Genomic DNA, 14,508 nt, shown 5'->3' with positions numbered 1-14,508 from the left:
TGAATGAATACATTCTAGACCAAATAGTATGCATATGGCAACAAACTCCAACTATGTTTTGCTTAATTTGACTTAAAATGTTATATATGAAAGTGTCCCACAAACAGTTAATTTTATATCTAAAGTGTGCACCTACAGATTACATGTAAACGTACCTGTACAGGCCAGGTTTATTCTGCAGTACGTGTGGATGGACCAGCTGTTCAAACAGACTGTACACCAGGATGGGCAGCGAGGTGAAGCAGATGTTGTACAGTGTCAGATAAACACTGTCGTACAGAGTCTGGGATGGACAGAGACAGCATTTCACTTAACGCCAATCTATTAGCTGAAACTGACATATGCAAGTCATCTAACCTAACTTAAACGAAACAGGCCCAGGGCTTAATCAGTGTCAGATACACAGGCAAAAAAAGAACGGCAGTCATTTCTGAGGGCAGATGTCATTTTTGTCTAGGACCAAAGTAATAACCTTAATCACAGACTAAAACTTTAGCTACAGACTTAATGTAAATTATAGTTTGATAAATTATTTAACATAAGTCCTATAGCTAGAAACATTAGAGTAGTTTAAATGCAAAAGGCTAGTTTCACTATTTAAATGTTAACACAACTTTTAATGGCTCCACACATTGAGTAAAATGTATGACTGAATCTCTATGAAGTTCTGGCTTTTGGAACATTTTGAAACTTAAAGTATATCACATAAAACAAATGTTATCAAACTGCTGCATCCCAAGTGTGATGAGTGGAAAAAAACCTTTGGTATCGTTAAAAATACATTATGTGATGTCAATGACAGACCACAAAAAAATGGGTGGAGTAGAGAGATAAAGATACTTACTTGTTGTGAAAACAGACAGAAGAACTGGTATAAAAACTGCGGCGTGATAAAACACACATTCTAGAAAAAACAGAGTGAAGGAACAAAACATTAAAAACATTGCAGTGAAAGGAGACCTGCCCAAACAGTCTTGTTGAGCTCCTGGACAAGGAATGCATTTGAATTAATAAATTAAGATGAGCGAGTCCAGTGTTTTTAAAAGTGCTTTATACCTTAATTTATGTAGCACTTTTCAAAACACTGGATTATTCGTAAAAGCATTTGCAAATAAAGTTCATTTAGTTACCTTGTAGAAAAAGTACTGTACAAGCGTAGCTATTCGAATGTAGTAGAAGTGACCGTGGACCAGCAGAAGTTTAGCCAGGAACTTAAATCTGGCAATTGCATAGTCACTGTTTCTCACGGCCTGACGACCCTCCTTTCCCATGATACCTGGAGACGCATGAACACACATATATTGGAGGATACACTGCAGAATACAATTTAAGACTTATGCTGTGTGTGTGGGGTGAGTGTTTACCTATGCCCACGTGAGCTTCCTGTATCATACTGACATCATTGGCTCCATCCCCAATAGCCAGTGTGATGGGTTTCTCTGGGGAGGTTTTAAAAAGACGCACCACCTGGACAGAAGAAAGTAACATTGACATCTGGACATGAGGGTAATGTATTTGTGTGTGTGTGTGTGTGTGTGTGTGTGTGTGTGTGTGTGTGTGTGTGTGTGTGTGTGCGTACCTTAGCTTTCTGCAGCGGGGCCATGCGGCAGCACAGCACAGCTGAGCAGTTTTTACACACTTCCATAAAGAGCTTCTCGTGTTCCCTCAACGCTAGGGACAGACTGGCCCCATCCACAACTAACCCGTGCTGTATAACATGGTCCTCTTTTATCCTGGGGGAAAATGAAGAAGAGAGAGTTAGAAAAGAACAGAACATGAGGAGATCGATAAGGACAGGAGCAGAAATAACTAGTACCAACTACTGCAATCTAATGCTATATTAGATTTTACTGTTAGTCCATTCAGCAGCACGTTATCTTAGTACATTGATGTTTTGTTCAATACACATTTGTTACAGATAGATTCTACTTTTGTATAGCAAGTTTGTATTTTAAAGATTAATCACTTAGGAGCTTTGTTTTTATAGCTCTGACAACCTCATCCTTTTTTTTGTTGATGCAAAGTATGTTATAGGACCTAAATATGGAATTTAAATATTTAGGTCCAGTTTCAGAGCTAGACTACAGTATATTGGAAACAAGCATACAAAGAAACTCCACTTCAGTCACTACAGCAATGGGTGTTCCTTCCTGCCCACAACCTTTCACGGATCCACAGCATGGATGTATTAAGAGAACCTCAACAGTGCCCGGTTGCCCAGATTGAGTCAATTGGCAACCGTTTCGTGGCCTCTGGTTGCCCCCTTTGGCAACCACCTGTTCAATATTGGTGTATATATATATATATATATATATATATAAAAACATCAAAACTTACAAAACTGGAAAAGCTTATTTCAAAAGAAGTCAATATTTTATTTGGTTGTCTCTGTAAAGTTTAAACACTAGCTGCGTTTGTGCGCAACACATTTCAGCTGTTGCGCGACCGCTTTCCACACACGCCTGTTTTCCGTGAAAAGATAGAGGCAACGCAATTTTCTGTTCACGTTAACGGCGCATGTTAAAATATGGTGCTAATATGGCACAGGTGCCCGGTATCTACCGGACGGAATAGCGGATTTCGGTGCCACCTAAATGTCTGTGCTGCTCTCTGATGCTCTGAAACAGACGTTAAAAGGTAACAGAAGCATCGCTGCATGTCACGCTAGTTAACACTAATAACACGTTACACTTGGCAGCAGGAAACGTTAGCCTTCCGTTAGCTACAGTAGTAACTGGATTAAACACGGTTAAAACGCTGACAGCTAAACGGTGTAAAAGTGTGACTGTATTTCACAGCAGAGGATTCCAACGCCAGGACGTACAACCTTCTGCCGCTAAAGCTACGAGCTAAAAGACACAAACTAGCACTATGGTCACTGCTGTGAATAAAGGTTGAGTTACCCTTTTCTCATCTGTTTTTGTCGTTTAACAGCAATTTACTGGTGAAAGAAGTAACTATTGTTAAAAGTTATTATTACATTTTTAATAATCATTTAAATTCCCCCCTTTTTTGTGCTGATCAGAAAATTGATCTGATCCGTGACTTAAAACCGTTATCCGAACTGCGAGTTTTGTGATCCGTTGCACCCCTATCTGAGAGGGATGGGAAATGATATTGCAATCCATTCTCTCATTGTTTCATTATTAAAATGTGTGGTATAATTACATAAGAAATGAATTGCTCCAAATATAAAACATGGCAACCGTATTGTCAATTTCGGCAACCAAAAACTGATGCCTGGTTGCCAAGCCTGGCAACCACTTTAAAAAGTTAGCGTTGAGCCCTGCCTTTATCAAATTAACCAAAGCAGGTCGGCCTTTTCCGATTTGTATGCTGAATCTCATGAAACGGCAGCATTCTCAGCCTGCCTACTTCTTAATTTTCCTGCAGAAACTGGCTTTTAAAAAACGGTACAGTATTCTAAAGTTTTATGTAAATCATAAAAACATGACAAGAAATTAAAGTCCAGACAGTTTTATGCTGTTGTAGACAGTAACAACGGGACATCATTCAAATGAATGGTATATGATTAAAACCAAACTCTTAATGTAAAAGTTAATGAGCTTCAATGTTATCGGAACACAAGGCTGAATGCATTTTAAGATGTATATATTCTTTAGTCAAAAGTAAAATCACAAACACACTCACCTCCTGGCCAATCTGCGGAGCTGCTCAGCACACTCGTTATCAGAACGTTGTTGCAGAAGCTCCAGGATATTCATGGTCCTGTGGAAGTGGCCACAGGACAGGCTGACGCTGACCGCAGTCTCATGTTTGTCCCCTGTCAGCACCCATACTTTGATCCCTGCCAGCCGCAGAGCCTCAATGGTCTCCTGGACTTTGTCTTGGAGCCTGAGAGAAACAAGGGAGGGAAAGAAGATAAACCATGTGCTGTACATGCAACTGTCCAGTGATCCCAATATATAATTATATTAGATCAATCCCCAGGTAACATACTAAATGTTGTTTTAGACTTGCTGTGGGTCAGGTGATGAAGCTAGCTGGCTTTTAAACCTGGTGTTTTATTGCTGTGGTTGTAATGTGGTCAAGCCACAGAGGCTTGTTAGTAATTCAATACACCTTTTTGGGGATTGACAAGAACTCTACATTTCTTAAAGCTCCTTTTAATAGACAGGTGAAGTCTGTGAGTATGGACAAACCTGCTTCAAAAACAAACAAGCACACAACAAATAAATCTCATTCACTATAGTTAAATAAATAGGAAGTCACAGAGTTCTTCAACAGCAACACATGAAACTAAAGGCTCTTGGCATCCATGGTTGCATGTTATCCATGTTTGATGAGAGGAGATGGAGGGTAAAAAAACTGGCTCTGAAATTGGGCAGCACTGATGTTTTAAAGACTATTACCCTATTTTTAACCACAGTTAATATTCCCAAAGAGGTTAAAATATTATGAATATGATCTAACATGGCCATGCCTGTCAGCGTAATGCTATTCATATTAGGCTCAAAACAGAGAGAAATTCTTGTCTCATCTTCCATTATAGAGGATATCTTTTGATTGTGACCATGTGTGCCTGAGGAGGAATTCATTCCAGATACAGATACAGCACGGAAGAAAGAAAAGAGAGAGATAAATGGAGAGGTAGAAGGGAGAGGCTTATGTGAGGAACAGATGGTGAGCGGATGCAATCACTTCTCAAGTTAGTTCCAGAGAGGCCCAATGACGTGATGACTCTTTCTCCCCGCTGACTATACATTGTTTGTTGGTTTGTTGAAGATTCTCCCGCCTACTCTACATGTGTTTCTTACTGTTTTATGATGCCCCAGTTTTTCTCTGAAGTCAAACTATTTTTAATTCACATAGCTTTAATGGTTATTTACTGTAACATGATCATTTTTAGTTTGATTGTATATTTTTTACTTCTCTAGCTCCAAGCAACTCCCATCTTTATTGAGGGTATGGTCAAAAAGCTGTTAGCTAGATTTTCTAGAGTCTACAGCCAAGCTAGCAGCTAACTTTTGAACTTTAGCACTAAACACAAAGTGCAGCTGAGGCCAATGAGATTATAATTAGTTTTGCAGGTCTGGTCATAAACCAAAGTATTGGACAAATTAAAATGTTGAACTGACAATGGCACTAGATGAAAAGTTAAAGGATCACAGTTATTAAGATTTATCTTCTGGGGATCTTGGCTGCCTGAACCCAATGTCATGGCAATCAATCCAATAGCTGTCAAGATATTTCACAAAAAAAGTCACCCTGTTGGTATGGTTAGCAGAAAAGCCAGAAGATCACCAAAGTCGGTAGGCTAGTCCTCTGGGGACCATAAATGTCCACCAAATTCATGACTATCTATCCAATAGTTGTTGAGATATTTCAGTCTGGCCCAAAGTGGAGGACTGACCAACCTTCAGACCAACATTGCCATCCATACAGCCATGCTGTTAGCGTGGCTTTAAATGCACAGGAGGCACTAAAACGTCAATCTAGAGCCACATTACATAGCCAACCATGTGGAAATAAAACATATGTTTTATCCTAACAGTAACTATGTTATTTACTCACTGCTTATGGCAACACATGATCAAAAAAACATGCGTGACATAATTAGACATCATAATGTAGATGCTAGATATCATTGTAAAAAAAATAAATCAAGGCAGTAGCTATACTGTACTCAAAAGCCAGCAACTCTTGATTCTGAATCAACTTCTTCCTACTGTATGGATCAGTTAATACTAGGGCTGTCAAACGATTACAATTTTTTAATCGCGATTAATCGCTGAATTTCTATAGTTAATCGCGATTAATCGCATATTTTAATCACATGATTAAAATTCTATTATTTTTTAAGTACATATTAACAATCGAAAGCAGTTTTTACCAGTGTACCTTGATTGGGAATCAAATGAATGCAAAGAAAGTTACTTTATGAACTTGATTTTAAGATTTGTAATTATTTATTTACTGTAAACAAAAGAAAAATGTGTGAATCTGTCATTATTGCACAATTCCTCCAAGTACCTAACTAAAAATCCCTATCCTTACTAGAGTCAATATAGTGTTTAGTAACTCCTAAATAATGTTGATTACTCACTGATGTCCAGTGATCAGCACTCTCCTGAGTGGGTAGCATGCTAGCTGGTAGCATCACGTTAACTGTACTACTATGCTTAGCTCCGTAGGTGGTAGCTCAAGCTTGACGTGCTTCGGTGATATTTTAATTTGGCTTTACACAACGTGCATATGGCTTTGACTTGTCTACGAGCCGTCCGGGAGTTTTGGAAAATAAAAAGCTCAATTCAGATTGGGTTGTTGCTGTGTTTCTCCATCATTCCTGAAGCCTGCAGCAGCAGGAGGAAGTGGCAGCTTGATGATAAGTAACGGTGCTGCAAAGGGTCAAAATAGTAGCCTGTTAGGCATGACGTGAAGCCGAGTGAAGTGTAAAATAAATTAATAAATGCCGGCATGCGATTAAAAAAAAAATGTAATCGCGTCGGCCCTTAATCGCATCGGCCCTTAATCGCATCGCGATTAACGTGTTAACGCTGACAGCCCTAGTTAATACACATTGTACATACATAACTATATTAGAGGCGAGCAAACAGGGTCACCTAAACAAATCCAACAATACATTGTGCTACTGCTTTCTGGTTGGAATGATCTGACAAGATTTCTACTTGATGTCAAAGACATAATATGCATAAGAGGCTGGGAACTGGTTTTCAGGAGGGGCAACACCAATATATTCAAATGTATTTTTTTGTCTCCATACTTGTCCTCAACCCCCGTTGCTCCCAGCAGATGCAGGTCTCTCTCAATGTAGCTGAAGGCCTCCTGCAGCCTCTCCTCCCTCTGCTGCAGCGCAGTGCGGGCAGCGTTCAGATGCCTGTCCACATCAATGTACTCCTCTGGGCTGAAGTGGCGACACGCTACAACCAAGGTTCGCAGACCTTTCTACAGTGGGAGGAGCAGGGTGGGTGGTGGATAGAGAATAAACAGGAGACACGAGTCACAATATAAGAAATATGAAATGAAAAGAAGAGAGAAGGACATTAAGAGGAGGAGGAGAAAGATGTTGATATAAAATTATAAATGTAAAAATGAAAGAACAAGGAGGGGGTAAATGTAAGAAAGTCAAGAAGATGAGGGTAGGAGCAGAAGAGAATGAAAAGTGAGATATATAGAAGCAGAGAGAGAAAGAACAGAAAAACAAATTATTGGAGTTTGGCTTTAAATCACAGAACCAGCCTGAGGGGTAGACGACCACAAATCAACCCAGTCCAGAGCACCGACTCCTGGGTACTGACGTCCGATGACATGATGTGGGGGGCGGATTTGTGTGTGCGTTTGTGTATGTGGCTGTTGTGATGACGTATTTACGGTCTAATGGAACACAGAGGAACAGAGCCAAAAGTAATCACTTCAATACTGGGAAATGCCTGGCCGACGCTCACAGAGACACGCAATTCTGAACATATGGACCAAGAGGCAATACAGAGTCGGATATTTGAAGGTTTCATTATAAGATTGAGGAGCATTTTTTTCTGTGAAGAAATTCTTTGAAGTGGCGAAATGTGTTATATTAAGTTTATTTAATGTGTCTCAAAGGTCTGCTTGTCTACCCTCCTTCGTATGGGTAAAATACAAATATTGATAGCCATATTAACTTAACAGACTGTCACAGGTAGATTATGACTTACCACAAAATGAAGTACTTTTAATCTAAAAGTACAAGATATGTAAGTTGATCAAGTGTAGTGAACATAACGGCAACTCCTTTGACTACAGATTGTCTGCACATTCAGAGAAAATGTTCTGAAACATGTATGATGCGAGTTAGCTGACCACTCCACACTGGAGAACCTGGAGACAACATACACAATTAAAAAATCTTTTGCATTTTTTTCTTCTTTATTTCTCACCAAGGCAAATTCGTCAACATGCAGTCTCGTCTTTTCTATCTCTCCACTGGTAGTGAAAGGCAAGATGGCCGACTCTGCACCCTTGGTGAATAGCACTTGGCCTCCTTGAAAGTCAACACAGCAAGCAGAAAGTGTGTTAGCTAAACATATAGAAGAAAAGAAATACATATACCTTTGAGAAAATACTATAAATGTAATAAAAACTGTACATTTGTACACAAAATTAACTCATGAAAAGCATTAACATATTCATTTCCACTCAAACCATTTTAATGTATTTTCAATTAAAAGAAATGTCTTATTAGCTCTTATAGTTAGCCTGTCATGCTTTTTGATCTCCAGTCTTCTGTTTGACCATAAGTTCAATATGATCAAGCTTTGACTGTTAACTGCTGCGGTCAATATTTTGTTAACAATGCTAAACATACTGTGTAAGGTAAGGTGGAATTACCTGAGGGAGTCTGCAGAATGACGCTCATCCTCCTGCGGTCAGAATCAAACTCTAACACATGGAGCAGTTTGTATCTGAGAGCAAAGAGAGACACTCGTGATGACCTCACTTTGGACTCACAGCACAGCACAGACATGACCATTTCTTTTTTCACAGGTAGCTTACACAACCATTTGTCTGCAGTCTAGATGTCATGTTTTTATTGCATAGGTATTTGTTGTTTAAGAGATTCACAGGGTTAGACGTACTTCTCTGATTTGCCAAATGTTTTGATCTCCATGGTATCTCCACTGCTGCGAGTGAAGGCCACTCCGATTCTGAGGAAAAACAGACTGCAGTTAAACCTAGAATTCTTTGGGAAAATGGACATTCTGACCTTTTAATACTGGGCGATAATCCAATTTGGAGTTTGGAAGGCTTTAAAGGGGGGATAAATGATCTAATTTGTGGCTAAAGCACTCCCCTCTAACTACTCAGGGCCCTATTTTAATGACAAGTGCAAAACGGTAGGTCTTGAGCGCACGGACTGTATGGGCGTCTCCAAGCACACCAGCTGTTTTGGTTCATGTATGTGCAGCAGCGCCAAGTTCAAAAGGTCTGAGTGAGGTGGAATACACTGTCACTGTGAAGCATGACAACAATAGCTCAACCAATGAAAAGACACTTCTTTTGGGAAATGATAGTTGTCTGGATGGTGCAAAGTAACACGACGTGAAAACACAGGACCACAAATCTGCAGCCAAAGGCAGGTGTGTTTCTATCTGTGTTTTTATCATTAGTACAATGATGATTAAAATACCTAATAAGAAATGTTGATGATGCCACTGATATGATCGCATCAGTCCCACGCTATTTCAGTTTTTATTCTACTGCATTTCATGTTGTAAATGGTTACATTATAGATTGTTAATATTTTATAGAAATGCTGACTGCATTACTGGCATATGACTGTTGACCAGCATTGCTTTGACTACATTAAACGGAGAGTGATCAATTAAAATTATATATATATATATATATATATATATATATATATATATATATATATATATATATATATATATATATATATATATATATATATATATATATATATAAATAAATACAGTAGAATAAAAACTGAAATAGTGTGGGACTGATGCGATCATTTTTATAATTAAATATATTTATTTATTATTTTCCATTTTAAGCATTATTATGTTATTGCTGCACATTTGCTCCAAGCATATAGCCAAAATACAGACTACTCGCTTTGCACTGCCTCATTTTTTCAGTTTGCACTTGTACTCCTATCTGTACAGGCAAAGCAAACAGAGCTTGTGCTCCCTGTTGCACCACAATGAAAATGATACCCTCCTCAATCAGTTATTAATCTTCCTTAGGGTCATGGAGGGACGGTGCTTACAGTTTAAGACATGTGTTTTTACTGTGGGGAAAAAGGTGGCACATCCTACAGAAATGCAGGTGAACAAATACATGACCAAGACTCCAAACAAGGTGATAAAATGTAGGTCTTCCTTGTTGTGAAGTGACTAAACACTTTATCAAACCAAGCAAATCAGACATTTTTTGAACACCAGAATACAGTGCCAAGATATGTAGCCCAATATGTGTGTGTAATCTGACCAGTGGTGTCACATTTCAGTTAAATTGTGTTGTAACATTAACTGAGTGTTATATTTACGAGTGATTATTGAGGTTATAGTTCCAACTGTCTCCTTTCGGTGCAATTTGATGGCATGTAAACTACATTGGCCAGGATAACTGACTCCATGCACCATGAAGCCTGAAAGTTTTGTAAAACAACACAGTCTGACAATTTAGATGAGCGCTACACAGCCACAATTCTTAATCGTCAGTTTACCATTGTTTTCTTGTAGAACTAGAGAAGTGTTGTAGCTTCCCCTTTTATCAAACAGTATAATAGCACACGGTCACTTTCAATTAATGTTTTTTCCCCTTCTGAGCCATTTTCCACACAGACCTGCTTGAGGGTTTTCTACCACTCCCTGGACATTAAATGGTTGCCTGCGCTATATTTCTATTTCAATGTCCCTTAGCAGCTGACACAGTCAGAACAGGTAGAATGTAACATGTCAACAGCCAGGATTCATATTGGTGCAATGGTCAAGAAATGGCGGATATATTATATATACAGTGCTTTATGGTGTTTTGTTTCCTTGCATCATTGGACACACAAAAAGTAAAGACTTGAATTCACACACATTTCCTGAGTTGTAACAATATCTCACACACACACACACACACACACACACACACACACACACACACAGTTGAAACCCCAAGCTCTTATGGAAGTACTGAATGTTGCCACAATACACATGAAGACGGGGGAAGTATTTTCAAACACTTATTTCCTTCTCTCAACCTCACTTTTGACCGACTACTGTAATTCTAGGTTTCAGCTGTTGACTTGTTCAAGCTATAGGTGTGTATCATAAAAATAACAGTGACTGTTAACACTGGATAATTAGACAACAGATTGATGTCCCTAAATCTCCCATGTCAAAAGAATCCTTGCCACCCCTACAAAGTCATCCAGACACAGTGGCCTAACCACAGTACAAAATGCCAATACTACAACCAAAGGAATACAGCTGCTTCTAATTTTCGGTGTTATGTGAGTCACGTGTCAAACGGGTTTAAGAGGTGATGGTTGGTAGAAACAGCGGGGACAAGGCAGGAGCTTAGCAGGTTCTTCAACCTATGCACTCAATTTAAATAAGAGAAGTCTCTTGAAGAAGCTCTAATGTAACCTTACCTCTTTGTGGCCTCTACTAAAGCTTTCTCGTCCGGTGAGGAGGCATAGTATTCCATGTGATTGGAAGAGAAACCGTTTGCATGGGAAAATGGGTCTCCTCCTCCAACCGGGCAGTCTGGCTGGTCGTAGCTGATCTGAACTGTGTGACACAATGACACTGCCTTGAGAAATAACAATTCCTCACCGATCTGGATAGAGAAAAAACAGGGAGGGATGAGAGAGGAAGAGACACCATCAATTCTTATTCTATAGAGTGACACACTGTACTGTCATTGTAAAAATATGTCAGATGTGATTCAGTGTCACAGAGTCCAGTTGATTTGGGTAAAGTGTACACTTTATATACACTGTATGTTTGCACATTTTGTGCATATGCTGTTATCAATACAATAAATCGTATCAATTAGCTGTGCAATCACAGTGATCACAATAAGCATTTTCACATCTCTACTTCATAGCACAAAAGCATTAGTTCATTATCTATTGCTGATTACATGAATAGCTTGAGGCAAAAAGCAGTCCCTAAGTTAATTAAGTCATATTTGATAGCAGCAGTGAGAACTATATATATATATATATATATATGAGTTACCAGGTGAGGCGTAGAACCATCTGGTGAATCGTCAGTCATTCCTTCTGGTACCAGTTTACCGTTGACTTCGCGGTACTTGGTTCCGTTAATTGAACACTCACGGAAGTGCATCTCGTTTTCTGTTAGCGTCCCCGTCTTATCTGTAAACACATACTCCACCTAGGAAACAGAAACACAAAGATGCACACATAAGTTGAGTATTATGTAGTTGAGTAGTAACGGTGAGGCAGAGATCAAGTTCCCTTTCATCCTATTAGACGGAAATAGGGTTAAATATTACACTTAACACTTAAATTATGAATAAATATCTGTTTTAGGTTTCTTGCTATATCCAAATAGGCATATTTACTGCAATACAACGTACATTATACTACACATACTACATAATATCTGACGGGGAAACCTTTTTCAGGCAAATGTGATGTAAAGTTATATGAATCGTTACTCTCTTGCTGTATGCATGCGCTCCTGCACTTCTATTCCATACCTGGCCCAGCTCCTCATTGAGGTCAGAGGTGTTGACCTGAGCTTTCTGGTCGCTCTCCTCGTGGTAAAGGTCCAAATCCCAGCCAATAAAAAAGGAGCCCAGGAACTTTTGCATTTCCACAGTAACGTAGAGCGAGATGGGGATGATGAAGTTGTAGAGGACCAGAAATGCCAAGAAGTCTGAGATGAACTTCAAGATCTAAAGAAGGATCCGAGTAAATTGAATAAAAAACGGACACAAGAGGAGGGCAACACAATGAGGATACGAGTGAAACAAGAGAGTAAGATAAGCCAATGTTACCTAAACTTTAGGTTAACAAATAGAAACAGTTTCAATTGAAGTTGCATGCAAGATAGAGAGTGGGTGACGGAGAACAGAAAAACAACGGAGGAGGATGATGGGTACAAAAAAGGAAAACATGGGAAGATTGTAAAAGAGCAAAAAAATTCTCAAAACCTTTAAAAGTAAAAATGTTGTCATCTGATCTGTGTAAAATAACTTTTCAAGTGTTTGGCAAATGATTTTTGTATTTAATCTCGGCTAAAATTGGCCATGTTCCATCTGATATGAAAAATACAGAAGTGCACTTGGCAATGTTGTAATGCAACGTCATTTTGTCAATGGAGGAAAAGATTAAGGTTGCAAAAGACTTTTGCTTAATACACATACACAGCCACACACAGAATGATCACTGATGCTTCTAAATTAAAGCAGGCAGGGCAAATCATTCCCATTATGGAGTTAATGACTTCATGTGACAGGAAAGATGAGTGAGAAGGGACCACAGACAGAGAGGATCAGCAGCCATACAAAGGATACGTATATGACATGTTATACCTGGAATTGAGCTCTAACAAAATAAAGAAATCAATTTTGCCTTTTTTGGACTTGAATATTATAATCTTTAGGCCTTACATTTAAAAAATGTTCAGACTTTTGAAGGACCGGTAGATTCCCTGGAGAAAGTATATAGCTGTGATGTGGAGACATGCAGTCATTGGTAAAGGGTAAACACTGTAATGGGGCCAGGGGGTTTCTGGTGCACCCGTTATACTAAAGGTAAAATCACAGCCATTAATTTGTTGCTGGTATTCCTCTCTCGGTCTCCAGGGAAAAGGGAAGCAAATGTACTGGACTGTGATTTGTTTTCCCCCTCTGTCTCAATACATAGAGGTTGCTGTTCTCTCTGACTGATTGGTGTTGGCAGGTAGGCAGATAGGCCGGCAGACTGTCCACATGAAAGACATTTCCTCTCTTAAGCCTTGTCACAAAATCTAGAGACACTAACACCGCCCTTCCAGCATCCTTCTAGGACTCTGTGTCTGTATGTGGTTTCAAGCGTGGGCTCACCGTTATATCTTCACTAAACTCTCTCTATTAACTTATATTGGCAGTAGAGAGAAAAAGCCCATTATTATTTGGCATGGAAATTAAAGTGGAGAAAAAGAAAGAAAGAGAGACAGAAGTGGAATGTCGACTAAAATCTCACCTCATCTTATCTCTGGGGCTGATAGCCTGCACCACTTACAAAAGAAAAATCAATAAGAATACATTCTGATGCCTAATGCGAAGAAGACTTACCGGACTGCTGTTTCTCTCCTGTTCAGTCTTTTGGTTGTAGAAAGGCTCGTCCCATTTGTCCTCAGCTTGCCAGGCATACTTCAAGATAGTGCTGAGGATGGCCTCAAACAGCAAGATGCCCAGGTAGATGATTAGGAAGGTGTTCATGGACCTGACACAGGAAGATATTTACAAGTTGCGTGTTAAATTAGGCACATCTGAAAACAGGAATATTTTGCTTACACAGAGAGACAACAGAAAATGCTCACTTCTCTACTGCAGAGCGTTTCTGGGACTTGCACTTATAGTTGAGGGCCATCTTGGACTCCATTCCTGTGTAAACAGCCACACCTGCAACAGCACAGTTGGTTCAAGTATTACATCCAGATTATGGGTTATTAGACCACTATACTACTGACGAATTGCACATGAAGTCATGAGAACACACCCAAAATTACAACAGTATACACAGACACACTAGAGCTATAAAAGTCTTCGGTTGACATAATCAGACCTCAGGCATATGATAATAATTAGCCTGTCCTACCCATATTGTCAACTGAGCTTGGCTTGTCTGTATCACAGCTGCGACGTGGCTGTGTCACACCTCTCTATCATGCTTCCAACACCCACTGGAATCATTTCAGAAGCAACCTGTTCTTGAGCCTATGTCTTTCTCTCCCTATGATTTACCCCACCCTTGCTGCTCCTCTCTCAGGTGGAGGTTTTGCTTTTGCAGGA

At 39.4% G+C, this 14,508-nt stretch overlaps 1 protein-coding gene across 1 annotated transcript in view; it reads right to left on the bottom strand.

Moving 5' to 3' along the window:
• The window catches only part of atp11b (ATPase phospholipid transporting 11B), a 57,238-nt gene that overhangs the window by 22,889 nt on the left and 19,841 nt on the right, over positions 1 to 14,508 (bottom strand). Inside the window, exons 10-24 of the mRNA XM_078258429.1 lie at positions 14,037 to 14,118; positions 13,789 to 13,939; positions 12,208 to 12,405; positions 11,721 to 11,879; positions 11,129 to 11,316; positions 8,595 to 8,663; positions 8,347 to 8,420; positions 7,896 to 7,999; positions 6,746 to 6,927; positions 3,652 to 3,855; positions 1,580 to 1,733; positions 1,365 to 1,467; positions 1,131 to 1,276; positions 845 to 904; positions 156 to 283 (exon numbers count right to left, since the gene is read on the bottom strand). Coding sequence (XP_078114555.1) covers positions 156 to 283; positions 845 to 904; positions 1,131 to 1,276; positions 1,365 to 1,467; positions 1,580 to 1,733; positions 3,652 to 3,855; positions 6,746 to 6,927; positions 7,896 to 7,999; positions 8,347 to 8,420; positions 8,595 to 8,663; positions 11,129 to 11,316; positions 11,721 to 11,879; positions 12,208 to 12,405; positions 13,789 to 13,939; positions 14,037 to 14,118 — 2,002 coding nt within the window. The remainder of the gene's footprint in view (positions 1 to 155; positions 284 to 844; positions 905 to 1,130; positions 1,277 to 1,364; positions 1,468 to 1,579; positions 1,734 to 3,651; positions 3,856 to 6,745; positions 6,928 to 7,895; positions 8,000 to 8,346; positions 8,421 to 8,594; positions 8,664 to 11,128; positions 11,317 to 11,720; positions 11,880 to 12,207; positions 12,406 to 13,788; positions 13,940 to 14,036; positions 14,119 to 14,508) is intronic.

This window comes from Sander vitreus, chromosome 9, assembly GCF_031162955.1.
Source record: "Sander vitreus isolate 19-12246 chromosome 9, sanVit1, whole genome shotgun sequence".
In the NCBI taxonomy this organism is placed as follows: domain Eukaryota; kingdom Metazoa; phylum Chordata; class Actinopteri; order Perciformes; family Percidae; genus Sander; species Sander vitreus.
The sequence above is the reverse complement of the archived record's forward strand: the minus strand, read 5'-3'. Positions and strand labels throughout refer to the sequence as shown.